Genomic DNA, 20,000 nt, shown 5'->3' on the forward strand with positions numbered 1-20,000 from the left:
CTGCACACTCAGGAAACTCCCTGAAGGCCTGCTGCTGGCCGCCGGGCCCTGGGACACGCTGGGCTCGCTGGGCTCGCTGGGACATGGGTTGGCTGGGCTTCAGCCGTGGTGCAGGAGGAGCTGCATGTGGCCATGTGGGGAGCGCTTGTGGTGCATTTTAAAGAGGCTCAGACCCCCTCCCTCTCTCCCGCTGTCCCTCCCCCTTTTATTTCCCCCTACTGAGAGATGGCATTGTGGAAAACTTCTGTTTTGCCCATTTCCTTCTTTTTCCCTCTTATTCTCCTTGAGTTAACCCCCCCCCCCCCCCCCCATTCCAGTCTCCACAAGGCCTAGTCTATTGCCCCCCCCCCTCCCCACACACACACTCTATCCTTCCCATCAATGGCTTGGATACACTTTTGAAATGCTAAAACCTCTCTTTAGTTATAACTGACGGGGGGGAAATACCATTAAGCTGAATAGGCGATGGAATAGATTGAATTAGCAGTTAAAAGAGAGACTGGTAATTAGTTGATTAATACCCTCGGCCCCACCCAGTTGAGCTCCGGCCATTCAAGACTCCCACGATTGATAAGACTGCTCCATCTTCATGCGTCTTAGTTGATTGACAGGTCGGACGAGGACCAATGAACCTCTTCCCGAGTATGTACCCGTCGTCGGCGTGGATACGCGAAGCCTGTTTGCTCTGAATTGGGAGCCGTCTTATTTTTAGCACCGGCGCACCTTGCACGCTGCTGTTGGGATGCTAATAAAAGATGGCTGGGAATTCAAAGCAAACAGGGTCTCAGATCACAGCACTGGAAGCGTCTGGATGAATCCAGTGGAAATTTTTACCAGAGCGGGTCCTCGGGCCATTTCTGTCGCACAAAGGGATGGTGATAAAGGCTGAAAAAGTGGGGGATGCGCTGTACTTAAAAAGGAAGCACGTGGAACGAGCGTCATAATTACCGAGGAAGGTGACCTTGGAATTCAACCGCTATAGACCTGCTGTTGTTGGCTGAGCCTCCAGCGTAACCATGGCGAGGAGGCCTCAGACTGACTAGCTGAATTTACTGCATGTAAACAACTCGGGAGATTAACGCCAGTCCGGAAACGTCAGCGGCTTTACGTGGCTGAAAAAACAACCCGGTTTATTTCTGATACCAGTGTTAACAACACAACAGCCGTTATTGCAGGGTTTCTTTCTCTCTCCTCCTAACTCCAGATTGTCTCAAAGTGGAGTAAGCAGTTGTTCATACTTAGCCCTGTCAAGATGCATTCTGTATGTCTCCACCTTTTCAACAGGACTGATACATTGCACTTATTATAATAATAATAATGGCAGCTTCAAGAGCTTTTCAACTGTAAATACCACTTTGAAAGACCTGTTGTCTAACCCTCTCTCCTGTCAACCCCCCCCCCCCCCCACACACACACACACACACACACACACACACACCCACACACACACAAACACAGGCTGCTTAAAATGCACCAATAGCATTTTCCCACCCACTCTCTTTTTCTCCTCCAGCCCCCCCTCTAAAACCTATCTGGCCCTTTCCCCCCCTCCCCCCACCCCCCTGACTCCAACGCATTCAAACTCTGACTCCTTTTGAAAGGCCTGATTGAATGGAAATTGCAGTTTGGAAATAGATGTGTTTTTTGTCTGTGTGAATGCAAACCTTTTGCAAAGTTTAAGAGGTGATTTCAAGTTTCGATACAAAAAAAACTCTCTCCTTACAATTCCGGGGCTTGCTGTCTCCCTGGCTGTCAAGAATATCGGAGAAAATAAAGGGTCTGCACACACTCTAACGAATGTTGTCCGACCTGATTGTTGTGATTTCTTTTTGGCATCCAGTCTTGACAGGCTGTGTTTATCCCTCCTCATTATATCCCATAATAAGGACCTACCTACCATTCATTTCTTCCTTTTACCTCTAGCCTGAGGTTCTAATGTTAATGATAGGCACTATCGGGGCAGACAGAAATGAGGCCAAACCAGTCATTCTGGACTCTAAGCAGTGCTAGCATCAAATTAAAGTATTACATTTGCCTAGCCCTTTCATTTTGATTGAGCTAAGCTTATGCTAATCTCTCCTGGGATTGTTTTATTTACTTTTAATTTGTTTCTTTTATTTTATGAATTTGGTTATAAACTTGATTATACCGTTCCCGCGGTGTGCTTTTGCCATTAGTGTTGCCCGTTCCTCCACCCCCACTACCACCCCAAAGGGAAATCAAGAGTTTCTGTGAAATATCAATAATCTCTGTAAGGGTTGGTGGTTTTGAATGCAGCAACACTGCATTGTGAAACAGGGAACAGGGATGCATGTACAATCAAGTCGTCTTTAGTGTTCGTACATCTCAAAGAGATCCTACCACACGCACTGTCCCGTACCTGTACAGTCGGGCCTGTTGTTTTACGCTCGTTTGAGTCAGTGTGTGTGTGTCTGGGGGGGGGGTTGGTGGGTTGAAGACGAGGAGGTCATGTGGATGTTGGACAATCGACAGGATTTTCAGTCGCCGTCTGGAAAAAGGGGGAAAATCTAATTTAGTTTTAATGCGTCTGGAGAAGGGCTCCTTGCGGATTCTGCCCCTTCATTAAATTCTGACCGAATATCTCCTGAGCATCGCATGGCAGGTCCCGCGCCCCAGTGTCCTCTTTCCAGGCCGGGGGTGTTGAGCGGTTGTGGACGGTTCATGTTCCATGGAGCCTGGCCCAGGGCCATGCCCCCCCCAAAGACCCAGGGATGGTTTCTCTGGACCGGGGGAGGGGGGATGGGGGGGCCTGGCTCCACCGAGTCTCAACCTCTAGCCCCAATCTGAAAGCCGCGTTTCACATTATAGCAAAAAAAAAAAAAAGTTCAACTTTATTTGCAGCTGCAGCACATGGAGAGACACGGTGAGGCCTCATGGAACGCAGGACTGCACACACACACATTGTCAGCGTGGCACCATGCGCCGGGATCGGAGGCCTTTAACCTTTGGGCAGCAGAAGCCCGAGTGCTGAGGCTCTGTGTCCGCCGTAAGCATGGTGCCCTTGACTGAGGAGCTGTAGCTGAAATTCCCTCTCAACACCCAGCTGTCTGGGAGATTTGTTTCCGAATGTGTCCGGGCGAACATTTCAAATAGCCTACATAAGCTGTTAAGGTCATCAGCTCAGTGGACAGACAAACTGAAACACGAAACCCCTTCCAGCCGTAGAGCCATATTGGGCCTACACACCATCAGCTAAATAACATGTAAAAAGCATTTGAGGGTATTATTTTTTAAGGCATATACCCGCCCTTCGCTCGCTGTTGGCAGCCTTTCAGAGGGGTTCTTATAGTTGGCACTGGGCCCACATGCCGTGCACTGTAGCGCGCTTGTGCCAGCTGAGTGTGCACCACCAGCCCACCTTCTCTTTACACACACACACTAACACACACACACACACACACACACACACCCACACACACACACACACACCCACACATAAACACATATACACACACACACATATACACATATACACACACACACACACACATACAATAACACACACAAACACATATACACACTCATACACACACACACACACACACACACACACACACACACACACACACACACACACACACACACACACACACACACAGCCCTCCCTTCCCACCAGCTTGCTCCATGCCACCTATCACAATCTTGTCATGGTCGGTCACAGGACCAGAAATACCGCAGCCTGGCCAGAGAGTGACCTTGGGACTTAAAGAGCACAGGGGACCCCACAGTGGACACCACTCGCCCTGCCAGGGTGGAGGTGGAACTGCATGGAGTTCTGCATAGTGATGCACGGAGAGAGCACTCTGTACAACGAGTGCAACCATACTGTTTTCTTTATTTTCGCACAAGTCCCTATTATAGGGCCGGATTGTATTAAATTTGCCAATTACGCTTCGAAATGTTTGTTATCGTATTCTGTTACTTATCGCTCGGGGAACCATCCACACAAATATTTTTAGAAAGCGGACGATAATTTGGAGTCAGGTACTTTCAGCGGGTCTCCCCTGATGACGCCCCCCAATCCCCCCCCATCCAGCAGGTTAGAGCGAGGAGTCCTTAGTAATGAGAGCAGCGCGGTTTCGTGCTGGGAAGTACATGGAGCAGCATATTCAATTAGCCCTCCTCTCTCCTTGCTACATTGCTGCGGGGCGCTTTGATCCAGCGCTGGTCAAACCTCATTAAGAACGCGCCTTGCAGGGGAACAACATAACAAAATGGGATTGGCAACCTGTTTAATATTTTCGTCCAGTGGTCGGCTAATGCATTTTGGGCTTGGTTGTGAGAACATATTGGCACACTCGAGAATCAAAGTTCTTGCTTGTTTCTTTTTTCGCCGTTGCCGATCTCGGAACCACGCGGTCAATATTTAATGTATGGATAGTTGGGAAGTTAGTTTTAGATTGTGGTTCGACCCACTGTGGCGCTAGGGCCTTACAGCAATACTGGTTTGTACCTCAGTAATAATGTATTGTATTCGTTATTAATACATAAATCAATGTATTGCAGCATATTGACCCGTGTTGTATTGATCGTGACCCCTGTTACATACCAATATGTTATTCGCAGCCTTGGTATACGTCTGTTGTTAAGCTAAGAATGATATTAATTACTTCCTCGTGTCCCTCCTCCTCCCTGCTTCATAAGCGATTTCCACGGTTTCTGGGTCCCCTGAGAGCCTAAACCCTCTCTTCTAGGGCCCCATACCCTGGAAACCCTGTTGAACATGCAGGCAGGCTTTGCTGCAGCTTGTGTTTGAAATGATTAGTTCAGTCTGTGCAAGAAAGAGAGAGACATAGACAAACAGAAAAGGAAGACGGACAGACTGTTTGCTTCCAACCAGCGCTCTGTCGGTCCCGTCTGCCTTTGTTCCACGGCCATTTTGACAGCTCTTCTCCTAACAAGCCTCTCTGTCCCCCTCTGCGCGCCGCGTCCTCGCCTCGCCGCTCAGCGGCTACGATAAAGCACCAGCGTCTCTGTGTATCTGGAAAAAAACACACAAAGGAAGGCACGGCAGATACGCCGGCCTTTCGGCCTCCTCCAGTGTTTGAGAGCTTCCATTCGTGTTCCGTAATATTCAGTGGAGCAGGCTTGCATGAGTGAGGTCTGCAGCTCAGCCCCGATTGGATCCCGCGGGTTGATGCTGGAAATGCATTATTTTCTCGCTCTCGCTTCTTTGAACTTTTTTTTTTTCTTTTTTATAAACGTGGCAGGCGTACCATGTCAAAGCCGCTGCAGATGATTACAGCATGTGGTGGGTTACACCGAACCATACTTCTGAAAGTCTAGGAAATCTCAACGCCCGTGAGTGGTTCATATCGGCTGTTATCGGCCCATATCTTAAATGTTAAACCGGGGCCTGGTAACAAAGAGAGCTGTGGTCATTAGATGCAGATAAGGGATCTCTTTGTTTCTGGGCTTACACACACAGTGTGTTATCAGACCCTCTGTTATCTGCCACTTCACTGTTTTATATGACATCAGGACTTCCTCTGCAGTTTCGGGGGTTGGAGAGAGAGAGAGAGAGGGTGAGAGAGATAGCTAGAGAGAGAGAGAGAGAGAGAGAGAGAGAGAGGAAGAGGGAGCTAGAGAGAGGGAGAGAGAGAGAGGGAGAGAGAGAGAGAGAGAGAGAGAGAGGGAGAGGGAGCTAGAGAGAGGGAGAGAGAGAGGGAGAGAGAGAGAGAGAGAGGGAGAGAGGGAGAGAGAGCTAGCGAGAGAGAGAGAGGGAGAGAGAGAGAGGGAGAGGGAGCTAGAGAGAGGGACAGAGAGAGAGAGAGGGAGAGAGTGAGAGAGAGGGAGAGAGGGAGAGGGAGCTAGCGAGAGAGAGAGAGAGAGAGAGAGGGACAGAGAGAGGGAGAGAGTGAGAGAGAATGAAAGATAGTGCTGCCATTGTCTGAGCTCCAGATGGGAGCCCCAGCCCCTGAGCAGGACGTGCCCCCGTCTCCCCAAGGAGCACTCTGCCTGGGCCCGTCTCACTGCCGACCCGGCCTCCCATCGCCGGGGGAGAGCCGGCGATGGGTTTCCCAGCTTCACGGGCCTCCATCGGGTCCTCTAGTGATGAGTGATGGTGATTATGCCCAGGGTCCTGGAGCTCATACGGGCACCCTGTGGCCTAGTAGCACCGGGAGAGCCGTCGTTGTTGTCTCTTTCTTCGTTCAGTGTTTTTATGTCTTTCTTCAACCAGACAATATGTCACCGTTGTGTTTCCTACTGTATTGTATCATTCATAGACCCACAGTGGAGATGTTGAAACCACGGCGGTAAAATGACTTTGATGACTGCTCTGGGGAGATACTGTTGTTGTGAACTTGTCACCGCCATCAAAAGGCAGATGCGAGTCTTGCCGCGGGTAAACACATGAATCGAATCATCTTTGTTTGCCAAGGTTTTCCTTTGTGTGCTCTCTATTCTCATCCCCACCGTCCCCGTTTTTCTCGGTTTCGTACAACACAGCTCATTGTCCAGGGGCCTTTGGGGAACTGCCTTCGGTTGGAGGAGATAATAATAAAGCATTGTTTTATTTACACGTTAATGGCTGCCTGGTAAACAACTGTCAACAATCCGAGATTATCTTCGGTTAAACAAAATAATCATTGCGTCGCTCAAACCAACCGCACGACATTCACTCGACCCGTTTGTGTTTTCTCTTTAGCGGCCTCTTGTGTGTACACACTTTGGCGAAAAGCATACATTTAACTTTCCTCGGCGGAACAAAACGAGTGGTGTGGCAGTACTTTCTAGAAAAGCGATATCTGCTCTGGAGGGCTGCTCTGGTAACCAGCAGTAGAAACACGAGCCCGGTGTGTTTGGTAAACCAAGACAAAGACACAAGGAAAGGAAGAAGGGGGGCCCATAAAGATATCTTTCATCCCTATTCCCCCTCTTGTCTTCCCACATACACACACACACACACACACACACACACACACACACACACACACACACACACACACACACACACACACACACACACACACATACACACACACACACTAACCCACGCACAGAGGGCTCTAATCCTGCCTCTTAGGAGGGTAAGTGATAGCCCTGTGTTAGCATTTAAACCCGGGCTGGTCTGATGATGCAGGGGGCAAAGTCATTCATGGGGTGCATTCCAGGTTGGCACTCTGACGTAGACGTTAGGCGCGAGATTCTGTTACCCCTTTCCTGCTCGCGTCACCTGATCCCCGGGATTACGATACCTGCTCTTGTCTCTTTCTCTCTCAGTCTCTCCCTTCCTTTCTCTGTCAGTCTCTCTCTCTCTCTCTCTCTCTCTCTCTCCCCCCATTGGTTATCTTTCACCATCCCCTCCCCTCAATAAGCCCTCCACCTTTAATTTATCCTATCAGCAGGGCAGTGTTTTGGCTTTTTTGAATTGACTGTCCCTAGCCGCTAGTGGGCGGGGCCTCTGTCTACCCCCTCCCCACCCAACATCCTCCGGGGACCCGCCCCTTGTTCTTATCTCTGCCATAAAGCCCTCTAAATCCCCCCTAATCACAGATTAATGGGTTTTAAAGATAGGGATTGGCCGGCCCTTATCTCAGACCCATATTCCATATCGGCTCAGCTGGAGGTCTGATATGGCGGGCCGCTGTGTGGCCGAAGCCACCATCTGGTTCCAGCTCGATACTTCAAACTCTTAACTTCCCTCCTCTTTTTTACGACGTACCAAACAAAGACCTTGGACGCCTTTATGGTCGGAATTAAACTCTTGTCACCTGGCCCCGATTCATGGTGCATTGCTCACGTTGTCTGAGGGCGTGCTGACCATAATAGTTCTTTATCGAGGCTTTGTCTGTTTCTTGCCGTGTTTGAATGAGTGGCATGGACGTGGCTGGGTGAGAGACAACATACTGCAGTCCTCCCACACTCCTGAAACCTGTAGAAGGTCTCTCTCTGGGGGCAGGGAGGCCATACAGGTGTCCGCTTCCTGCCTCTCAACGGCTATGCAAGGATAGGCGAGAACGAGAAAGAAGAGAGAAAGGAGAGATTTTGGTTCTAGACGCTGCTTCTGCTGCTGTGTTCAGTGTGTCTTTCCCTCGTCCTTACCCCCTGTGTTCGGGCGTCTTTCTGTAGCTTTTTAATGCGTGTTCCACGCTTTTCCCCCCACAGACTTCCTTTGTTAGTATTTCCAGAAGTGGGTGACCCTGGCTCTCAGTGGAGCTTGATTTAAAACGTATAATACGTGTGTGTCTGCCTCGGGGATAGGTTTTGGTGTTATAATTGCAGAGTGGGGACTCGAACAGTGTTTGAAGCAGCACCACTGTGTTTTTCCATTTTTTTTCGACTGACCTGACCCTTCGTCATCGTCGTTTCTACCCTGAGGATGCGTGGGCTCTCCTGTTCCAACCCCCCCCCCCCCCCCCGTCTACAGTTTTCTACATCTCACATAGCCGAATCGATCCCTTCCTCTGCAGTGTATGACTTATGACTCCATAGTTCTGCAGGGAAACACAAAGCAGCGTTGTATTGATCCGCCTGTTTTTTAGTTAAAACGTTAAGGCCTAAGGGTTTTTTTCCACAAAGTGTACAGCGGTAGGCTCTCTCTCTCCGTTGTTGGCAATAAAGTGATAAGTGCATGTTTTACATTAATGTATGCGTTATGTTTTGCATTTTAAAAAATGTTGGCAAGGGGTTGGCAATTAGATTGGATGTGTGCCAAAGCAGGGCAAGCAAGTGCAAGCTGGTAGAAATATAGATTCACATCGCATCTTATCATGGCGCATGGTTAAAAAAATGGTTTAGCCCCTAGAAATGCGCAAGTCAATACAGAACTGGCAGCAGTAATGCGATTTCAACTGTGTTCCTTACAATCTGATGGACAGCTCCGTAACCTTGGTGGCGAAAGGAACAGGGCAAACCGCCACCGTTATTGCCAATGATTTTACTCTGCTTATCTTTCAAAATATATTTATATTTGGCATGGCATTGGGTCAATTTACCAAGTCTGTTGAGCCTGGAGTATTTTCAAATAGTGTTATTTTCTAGATTTGGAGAGGGCTCAGCCGGCCTTGGCTGGGCTGGTTAATGGCTATGAAGACATTAGATGTTCCACTGTAGTGAGAAGTCACATTAAAGGGTCCGCCCTTAAGGAATGAGTGAGGCAGAGAGAGCGACAGGTTTGGAGAAAATCCGTTGGGTTTTTTAATTACGTAAATTAAATTATGTGATGAAATTATGAAACCCTCCAGCTAAGAATACGGAGAGAGAGAGAGAGAGATAGAGAGAGAATGAAGGATAGAGAGAGAAAGAGAGAGAATGAAGGATAGAGAAAGAGAGAGGTACAAGCATGAGGGTGAAGAGAACCGGCCCCAGGCAGCGATCGATGAGGCCCTTGCAGTGGAGGTCCCAGCCTCCCCTAGTGAGTCTTTGGATTGCATGAGCTCATCTCACATTCTCTGTCTGTGGTTTTAGGTTGGAGGGAGCGGGGCAAGGGGGGGAGAGATGGGAGGCGGGTATCAGAAACAGCCCAGAGGGCATTTGAGAGCAGGAGAGACGTGGGGCCAGCGTTTGTTTTGAAATAACAGAGGGGTTAGAGAAGCCACGGTTGAAACAACGACGCCGTCGACGGAGGTTCTGCACGGTACTCGACTAGTCTACGCCCAGGAGATGCACATCGTAGACGTTCTGCTGCTTCTTCCATCTCCGGTCCTCCCGTCGGGATCGTACCACGTCCCGACTCTCGCCGGACAGGAAGTGTCTGCCAGGAAGCGGCTCACACCTGAATGCTGGATTAGTAGAGAGAGACAGCTTTATCCCTCTCACAGCATATGTCCCTTTCTTCCCTTGGGGCGAGGTAATGTCGCTGAAGTAACGCAGGTCACATGATATCGGCGGGGACGCACACACTTGCAGCCTCGCATGAATATGAGCATGGACACAAACGCAAATGGCTGCAGGGCGCTGGCCAGGTCATCGGCTCCCAGGAGAGCCTGAAAGATCCTCTTTTGTATTCATGAGGAGGACGAATGTTGACTCAATCCGTGCTAACAACAGGGTTATTATTATTATTATACCAGGTCATTACAAGCTCCATATTTGAATATTATTTATATATATATATATATATAAATTTATTCTGTTTAAAAACAGCTTTTGACATACATATTCATCACTTGTTTGTCGCACTGACTTATTTTTTAGTATTTATTAACTCTTACTTAGCAAGTACACCACTGCCAGCCCACAACGCCCGTGATCGTTCTTGAATGAAGCCCTGTTCTTCAGTTGTGTAAGAGTTATTGAACCAATACCCATCAAGGCTGCTCAACCTCAAGGCTACAAGGCTAAACACTCTGTCGCTAACTTCACAAGAACCCACTGGTCTGACTAATAATTCAATTACCGCCGTATTTGCGTGAGTCTCAACACAGCGCCTCGATGGAAGGAAAACATACCCCCCCCTTTCAATATTGTATTAATCTGAAGACTGCCCCTTCATTTAGCTAACCAGTTGTCATCTACAGTAAACAGGCCGTGATCAAACAAAACGCAACTTCCCCACACACAAACACACACAGCTCACATCACATACACACTGCACACTGAATACTTAATGGCCCCCTGCTATCCCCCCCCCCATGATCCCCCTCCAACTTCAGACCCATTCAAATGAGCGGCGTCCTGTCTTGCTGGGCAGGGAGCGGAGCCACACTGAGCGCTGGAGCTCTTCAAAGTCCTCCTTAATAAAACATATTCACTGTGTTCGCAGCGACGGGCGGTTGTCAGCGTTCGCAGTACTGCAATGAGGCAGTTGGGTAAAGGAACTGATTGGTGGTGGTGGTAGTGGTGGTGGTGCTTGGATGGGATAGCTTAGCACCTGGTGTTAGCTTCGTTCCCTTTGCCCTCTGTTTGGATGCTTGACCGGAGCGCTGGGCTATGGTGGGATGTTGGTGTTTAGGCAGAAGGGCTGGGATGTGTGTGATGTGTGTGTTGGATGGGTTGCTTCAGGGCACTCGGTTTTCTTCTTAGTTTCTATTTAATGTGAGATAAAGGAAAGATTTCTTTCTTCCTCGGGGCAAGGTTTGTGTCAGTCAGTCTCTGGCGTTCTTTTGTGTCTTCTTAACGCGCCGTCTCCAGCTCGAAGCTCACTTTAAGACGTGCCGCCTGTTTCAAGGTAAAAGAATTAATGTTCTGTAGGAATTCTTCAGAGGTTTTTGTAAATTGAGTTTAAGCCACCGGGATGGTTATCGCAACTCATGATTATGGTAATAAATATTTTAACTGGAGTTGTGAGGAACTAGGCGTAGGCGCTGTATTCCAGATAACTCACATTGGGAGTTAGCGTACCACATCGCATTTTTTATTATGGAAATCAATCATTTCTGTGGGGCGACGATGTCAGGCTTTTATTTTGAAAAAAAACAACACAAAACAGACTTTACGATCAAAATGCATCGCTCATGAATTCCATGTGTCAGGATAAGATGACATATAGAGTGTCTCAAAGAAAATAAAAACACCCCCCAAAATTAAAAAGAAAACACTTAAAATATGACAAAATACCGTCTGATATTCCGGATCCACGTGCGGGAAATATGGAAATCATTTAATGCTGCTCTCTGCCGCCCTGCCCATTGGTGTTGGGAGTGATTAATCTTGCCACAGAGCTGTCAGTAATTATGCTGAGCTGCCTTAAATCTACGGTGACCATAGGAAGCTGCACCCTCAGCATTGCACCTTCAACAGAGGGAGAGGTGGGTGGAGGTTGGGGGTGGTGGTGTGGAAGGCATTGAAATATGGCGCTGGGGCAAGTTCACGGTATGCTGGCTAAATTAATAGCAGGCCTGTGCCTCCAATTAGAGACAGCTCTTTATAATTGGTGTTGAATGGGCTCGGGAAGAACTATGCCCAGGGACACAATACACACACACACGCAGACCAAATCACACCCACACACACACACACACACACACACACACACACGTGCAGTCCCAAACACACACACACACACACACACACACACACACACACACACACACAGACACACAAATATGTGCACACACACTCACCATGTTACGCCCTCAGGGAACCATCAAGTTCCGCTCATTTGCATATAACGCATGTCTGATAGCGTCCTCCGCGCGGTCAGAGGGAGAGAGATTGCAATGACCTCAGATAGTGGGTTAGACTCTACCACCCTACCGTCAGCTCCTGTCTCCCCCTCGCTCGCTTTAATCTCCGCCCCTCCCCCCTGACCTTTCACGCTGGCGCGCTATATCTCTATCTCGTCTTTTATCTTTCTTTTTTCCCTTTTCCCCTCCTTTGTTACCCCTCGTTGCCCGCCCGTTCCCCTTTTATCTGTGTCTCGATCTGTGCAATGACAGACCGCACAGTCGCGGCCTCGCTGCGCGCTGATAAAGAATGACACTTTTCTTGTGGTAATTAAAGGGTGACTTACTCGTCGTGTGACTAACCGGGTTTAGCTGTGCGATGTGTTGCTCATTTTTATAGCCCCTATGTTATTACCGCAATGGAGAATGATTCACTAGCTCTCCGTGTTAACAAAATGTGCTCTACATGATTTTTCTTGTCGGGTCTGAGTTCATTATTCACCAACTCTCACGTACCTGAAAGTTATTTATGCATTTTGGGATAGGGAAGCAGTCTTCTGGTTCCAGGGAAGTCTGGTTCCAGGGAATTTTGCTTGCCTCATGCCAATTCATGCTAAGAACAGAGCCATTACGCTCTATATAAATATGCCATTTGGCGGACACTTTTTACCAAAGAGTCTTACAGGCAATGCCTTTAACAGTGCATACATTCTCTTAGTATGGTGGGAATCAAACCCCTAACCATGGCAGTGTAATGCCTTGCTTTTTCAGGGTCTCGAACGAGGGCTGCTAAGGCTGAACACTAAATATAAGAGGCTGAGAAGGACAAATCGGTGAAGCTCAACACAAAATAAAAACATTTTATGTACACTTTGCAAGCACACACACACGCACACAAACCAGTTACTTTCAAGCTAGCTGCGGTTGCCTTAACACATCACTGATGACACCAATAAAAAGGTCAACATGAACTCAAGCCCGTAGATCTTCTGCTCTGCCCTGTCGCCAGAACTTTGAGCCATTATTATGTTCAAACCCTCTTCCCTCTCTCTCTCCCCCCCCCCCGCCCCCCCCCCCAGGATCCCGTCTGCGCCAGGAGGACTCCGCGCCCCGCATCGTGGAGCATCCCTCCGACCTGATCGTGTCCAAGGGGGAGCCCGCCACCCTCAACTGCAAGGCGGAGGGGCGGCCCACCCCCACGGTGGAGTGGTACAAGGACGGGGAGCGGGTGGAGACGGACCGGGACAACCCCCGCTCCCAGCGCATGCTGCTGCCCAGCGGCTCGCTCTTCTTCCTGCGCATCGTGCACGGCCGCCGGAGCAAGCCCGACGAGGGATCGTACGTCTGCGTGGCGCGCAACTACCTGGGGGAGGCCGTCAGCCACAATGCCTCGCTGGAAGTAGCCAGTAAGTGCTGCATGTGTTTGCTTTTTTTGTGGTGTGTGTGTGTGTGTGTGTGTGTGTGTGTGTGTGTGTGTGTGTGTGTGTGTGTGTGTGTGTGTGTGTGTGCGCGTGTGTGTGTGTGTGTGTGTGTGTGTGTGTGTGGTACCTTTCCGCGGCGCTCCAGCTTGGAGCTCTCACCCTCGAGAGCGGATGTCTGAGAAGGAATGTTTCGGGGGGTTGAGTTGTGGCCGAATAGCGCATTGCTGCTATCGTGCTGCTACCCCCCATCCCCCGGGGGCGTTCTTCCCCGTGAATGCGCTCACTGGGTTGGATAATCAGTCAGTAGATGGCCAGGATGAGTTGGCCCAGTGGCCTCCATGGGTCCTGGGGGGCCCCCGGGTGGGGATGTGGGGGGGGGGGGGGGGGGGGGGGGGAAGTGGCCTGATCATCCCAGGGTGAGTGCTCCTCTAAGGGGTCCCTGCTAGGTGGTCAGGAGGTACAATGGCAACAAAGCACTTTGTGTTTTGCCCCGCCGCTGCAGTTAATCCGGAGGAGAGAGAGAGAGATATCTGTACGGGTTTGTATCAACAAACCGTAACAGTTGTTCTGTTGGGTTTTGGCCGCGGATGGCTGGTAATTGTTAAGGTTTTTTTTTCTCTCCGGCTTTGAGCGGTGACACAGAGTATCTCTCTTTACTTTTTATCAAGAGATCAAGTCACTTCACGTCCACTTAACATACAATTACTTAGTGGGAAAGTGGATCTTGCATTCCTGAGGGGCCTTATGTGTGCTTGAAGGTTTGTGATGTCAGTATTTGAAGTGGCCAATCTTTATACAATGTACTATACACGGCGACAGAAAACTCGAAGCGGGACGTTTCTTCTTTTTGTGACGGCTGGCCGGTGTTGACATATTTGTCTCCATGTTTTTTTTTTTAAACGCTACTTTTGCTCATAAGGGCTAGACCTTCAAATGTATTATATCTCTCTCTCTGTCTCTATGTCTCTCTTTCTCTCTCTCTCTCTGTCTCTTTGTCTCTCTCTGACTCTCTCTCTGTGTCTCTCTATCTCTCTCTGCCTCTCAGATATCAACCTCTAGCCAGCCCAGAGGCTATTGCCATCTTGCTCACTGTAATCCAATCGTGTGTGTGTGTGTGTGCGTGTGTGTGTGTGTGTGTGTGTGTGTGTGTGTGTGTGTGTCTGTCTGTCTGTCTATGATAGATATCACAGACATTTCCGGCCTTAATTAAATCCAAGAAGTAATAAAAAACAATAAGCAGCATTTGCAGGAACTCGAGGTGAAAAGTCAACCGCGGCTCATTTCACACATCTTTTGATCATTTTCCTGGCCAGAATTGTCTTCATTTATGCATATTTAAATTCCTTGGTGGATTTCTCCATCAGCACTGACCTTTTTGAAGTCGTTGATAGAAGGAAGGTGATAGAAGGAAAATAGCTTTAAGATTGTTGGGCTGAAGGCGGTGAACTGATCTGCAGCGATGCGAGTCACACTGCTTGTTAGGATGCTGTGTTGCCTTACCATACATCCTCTCTCTCCTTTTATGCGAGTCAAGCTCGGCCGCCCCGCAAAACGAGCGACTAACCTCCCGCTCTCAATTTTACACTCAATTATTCTAAACCGTCTGACGCCGGCAAAATATCGCTATCCGGTAGGAAAGAGAATTTGTGCACTTGGCCCAATAAACAAGTTTCCTTCGGTCAGAAAAAGTAAAATATTTCCTCCACAAGCGGACCTGGCTGGGCCTTCAGTGTTTATTTCAGGTTTGCCTTCTATTTCTTTTTCGTGGAAAAACAACAGAATTTCGCGAGGCGCACTGACCGAGGTAGTGAATACTATTGGCTGATCCCGGAGCCGGACAGCCTATTCTGTGCTGGCTTCAAACAGACCCCATAATGACAAGCCACTGTACACCGGCTCTCTCTCGCTCCCTCTAACACACACATTCTTGGTGTCTCCCGCTCATCCCTCTCTCTCTCCGGCTCTCGCTCGGCTACATATAATTATGTTGTCGGAGCGACCAGGATGGAACAGTGCCAGGGGAAAATGGCCTTGCTTGTCTCATCCTATTCCTCCTCCTCTTCCTCCTCCTCCTCCTCCTCCTCCTCCTCCTCCCCATCTCCTCCCTTTGGCTCAGTGCTCTTTATTTAACACTAAAGTCTGTAGGTTCAAATATAATTCGCGCAGCATGTTAGAAAATCCAATTGTGATGAAGTAGGAATAATAGGAGGGAGTGAAAAGGCGATATTCCAAGGGAAATACTTGAAACGGCACAGACCACATTTCGGTCAACGTTTTGCTAAGTGAGGCTGACAGTGCGTCGGGGTCTCCATCCAGGTTCTGCTGGCCTGGCCAAACGACAGAGGAGGAAGTCACGGTTTTGAGGGTGTTGACTGCTCTACATCTCCCGGCCCCTGTACGGTGTCACGTTGAAAGCTAAATACACAACTTTGCTTCATTTTGTTTCTTTTTCCCCCCTTGTTCTCTGATGTTATTCTACGAGCCTGGCTTTTCCAGTTTCCCTTACTCACCGGCAGCGATTGTTGAAGTTAATCCACGTTTCAACATGTCCTGTTTTGCAAGCTTCGGAGAGTTAACCCAGTTTGTTTGGTTTATAATTAACCGCACGTACATTAGAGCTGTCAAGCCCTATCTCAACCCCCTTAACCCTCATGCTCGGATAAAGCATTTGTTGTCTTCACTGTTTGCCGTGCACATTCAAACAAGCTAGTCATAGGAGTCTTACCTTCCCCCTCCCTCCTACCTCAGGCTCGTGTTTTCATTGTACTATGAATGGACATGACAAGTAATGAGTTAGCTTTGTGCACAAAGGATACCATTCAATAGAGAGTAGAGCAGGCCATGACTATTAAGGTTAGTCACACATTAGCAGACGCGTGGTGCAGAGAATCCGGAGTATAATCACTTTTTAATTGCACATTGTTTTCATTTTAAAGTGAAGCACATTTAATCAGTTCCAATGCATGGCCTACCCACAATTCCTAGAGGAATTTGACTTTTAAATAAGTATTAGAACTGTAGGACTCGTCAAAGGAAAACATCGTTATACCCGTTATGAAAATAAGTCATCCGTTTCACTCTTGAACACAACAAAGAGGCTTTTTATAAGAAACCCTCATGTATGACCCCACCATTGTCTTATTTCAAGCTGTACACACACACACACACACCCACACACCAACACACACGCACATGCACGCACGCACACACACAGGCACACACACACACACACACACATACACACACACACACACACACACACACGTGCGCTCACACACGCACAAATGCACAACCACACACACACCAACACATTATGTGTATATAGACACATAAAAAGAGAAACGTACACACAAACACACACAAGTTCAAGGCATGCAAAATGTGTGCCTGGTGCGTGCTGTGTTCCCTCAAACGAAGTTTCCTCTCAGCCGGCTCTCGGCATGGGGCCGAGCGCGCCGCTATGTTTAGCCTGTCAGCTCTCCCCTTGGTGGGGCGAGACGGGGCGAGGTGAGGTAATGGACGGAGACACCTCCCCCCCCCCCCCCCCCCCCCCCCCACACCTCTTGAGGAGAGAGATAACCCGGTGGCTGATGGCCGTCCAGCGGGCCGCCCGCTCCGGGCCAGACACACCGGGCTGGGCTGCCAGCCGGGCCGCACGCATGCAGACACACACACACACACACACACACACACACACACACACACACACACACACACACACACACACACACACACACACACACACACACACACACACACACACGCACACACATGTATGCATCTGTCACATGCACACCCATACACACACGCATGCGCAGAGGTACAACCACATACACACACACACCAACCCGGATAGAAACGCACACATACACACCCTTGCCCACACATGTAGAGATTAACCGTGTACACACAGACACACCCTTTGCACACACACACACACACACACACACACACACACACACACACACACACACACACACACACACACACACACACACACGCGCGCGCATTAACCGTACACACAAACACAAGTGCTCACACACACACACACGCGCGCACGCACACACACACACACATGCATTAACCGTATACACTCACACACTCACAGACACATACAAACACACACACACACAGGCGCGCGCAGAGGTTGTTCCCCCTCGGGCCCAGGCCTGTTCGGTAACCACCGGCTACATGAGGAGCAAAGGGAGTGTTTACTTGAACGCGGTCCACTGTAAATAACAGTATTCAGCCAAGTAAATATATTTCAGAGGCCCAGTGACCGACCATGGCCCTCTCTCTCTCTCTCTCTCTCTGTCTCTCTCTCTCTCTCTCCCCCCCTCTCTCTCTCTCTGTCACTCTGTCTCTCTGCCACTCTCTGAAGCCTCTGCTGTGCTCGGAGGCTGCCTCTGCACGATGGGGGGTTTGGGGTCGGGCAAGAGTGAGAGAGAGAGAGCGAGTGAGGGGGGGGGGGGGGGGTCCTCGGGACATGCCCGGAGGGTCATCTGCCGAGCGGGGGACAGTTGGCAGACATGCGTTGCCCTGCAGGACGCACTGTCCCCTCCCACTGACAGCCAGGCACGCCGCGCTCTCTCCGCCTCCCTCTCTCCGCCTCCCTCTCTCCGCCTCCCTCTCTCCGCCTCCCTCTCTCCGCCTCCCTCTCTCCGCCTCCCTCTCTCCGCCTCCCTCTCTCCGCCTCTCTCTCTCCGCCTCCCTCTCTCCGCCTCTCTCTCTCCGCCTCCCTCTCTCCACCTCCCTCTCTCCGCCTCCCTCTCTCTGGCAGAAAAAATCCCCTTGGACTACATCTGTTGGCTCTCAGCCCCCCCCCTCTCCTCTCCCCCCTTCCTCTCCTTCCACTCCCCCTAGCGCACATCAATTCTTCTCGCATCTCATTTGTGTGTGGTTGTGTGTGGATGTGCGTATCCCATGTGCCTTCTGTTGCTCATCCTGTCTCCCTTGTTTAATCCGTCTCCCCTACATCCTAATAAACTTGCACAAGACCCGTTGCCCTTTGTTTCTCCGGCTCAAGGCATGAGCTTGTTCAGTTGTTGACGACATTCATTTGGATACTGGAGCACCACTGTGCTGAACTGTTGCCGTGCTCATGTGGGGCTCTTTGGATTGGATTAAAGCTTAGAATTTCTCATTCTCATTAGAGTCATCCGTGCTCAGTTTCCTCTTTGACATGCTAGCATAACACAGAGGAAACAGCAGACCATTAGGTTGGCAGAGAGAGGGGGGGGAGAGAGAGAGAGAGAGAGAGAGAGAGAGAGAGAGAGAGAGAGAGAGAGAGAGAGAGAGAGAGAGAGATACAGATAGACAGGGAACAAAGAGCAGCAGAAAGAAAGAGGCCAAGGGGGCGCTATAATCAGGAGACGTAAACAAAAGGAAACAACATAAGAGTGAGAGAAAGAAGATCATGCAAGGGAGAGCCGAAGCCAAACACTGCCAAGAGGGAGAGAGCTGGCCCGGGAAGGGGGGAGAGAGGAGGGCGGGCTTGGTGTTTAGAGCGAGAGCCGGGGTTGTGAGTGTGCTGGCCGGCGGCCAGCAGGGCTGGGGTCTGAGTGCGTTGCAGCTCTGTGGCGGTTATTTGTCTCGCGGAGGCTCAGAGCAAATTGCTGAGCAAACGGCCCGGCCAGGGTCTACTTCAGGAGTCGACACTCAGCCGCCCCGGACACACGGCCCCTGACCACGGTACCCCCCCCCCACTGCACCGCACGGAGCAGGGCCTCCAGGCCCCCACTCCCCCCGATCCAGTCGGCTGCTCCTGTGAACGCTGAAGGAAAAAAAACCCTTCTGGACGTTTCCCTTCTCCCTGCTTGCTTTACATATTTTTCGGCGTTGATAATCACCGCAGAAATGCGCTGTGTAGGGACTTTGCCGACACGCTGTGGGCTTCCCAGCAGCTCTCCGTGTGTTCCGCCGGTGCCTTCACTCTGTTGCCATTATCTATCCGGCCCGCGGGCTATTTTCGATGTCATTTTCCGCGTGGCTGCTGTTTTTTAAGGCCGTATTTCAGTTAGGCCAAAGTTTGTACTTTAGAAATGTAATTTAGTAAACTACAGGCCAGTCTTCATTCAAACCCCGGAGCAACAAACTGGCTAGTTGAGTCAAACCTGTGTGGGACTGACTCGCATTACACGCGCATTTCAATTCGATTTGCTAATCTATAAATGCAGAGACATCTGCTTTGCCATGCGTCCGGCGTAGACGCTCCGATGAACTTTGCCTCCCCTCGCGCCCCGGGGCTGTTTGCATAAATCAATGCAGCGTTTGTGTGATTAAACATGCGTCTATGTATCCGTCTATGTATCTGTGCTCGTGTGTAAGTAATGGCAGAGGGTCCTTGCCATGCACACCGCGGTTGGGAGCTTGCCTCTTGTTGACATGCCGGGTGGGCTAGGCGGCAGCCTGTCGATGCCTGGTGCTATTTGCATAATGATCCAGGTAACATATTGACTGGTCCAATGTGTGCTGCGGCTTAAGTTTGTGCTGAATGGGTGTGGTTTTG

At 49.8% G+C, this 20,000-nt stretch overlaps 1 protein-coding gene across 1 annotated transcript in view; it reads left to right on the forward strand.

Annotated features, from left to right (window-relative positions):
* The window catches only part of robo1 (roundabout, axon guidance receptor, homolog 1), a 157,162-nt gene that overhangs the window by 7,368 nt on the left and 129,794 nt on the right, over nucleotides 1–20,000 (forward strand). The window contains exon 2 of the mRNA XM_079732359.1: nucleotides 13,151–13,477. Within this exon, the coding sequence (XP_079588485.1) occupies nucleotides 13,151–13,477 (327 nt within the window). The remainder of the gene's footprint in view (nucleotides 1–13,150; nucleotides 13,478–20,000) is intronic.

This window comes from Pollachius pollachius (genome assembly GCF_949987615.1).
Source record: "Pollachius pollachius genome assembly, chromosome: 3".
Classification (NCBI taxonomy): domain Eukaryota; kingdom Metazoa; phylum Chordata; class Actinopteri; order Gadiformes; family Gadidae; genus Pollachius; species Pollachius pollachius.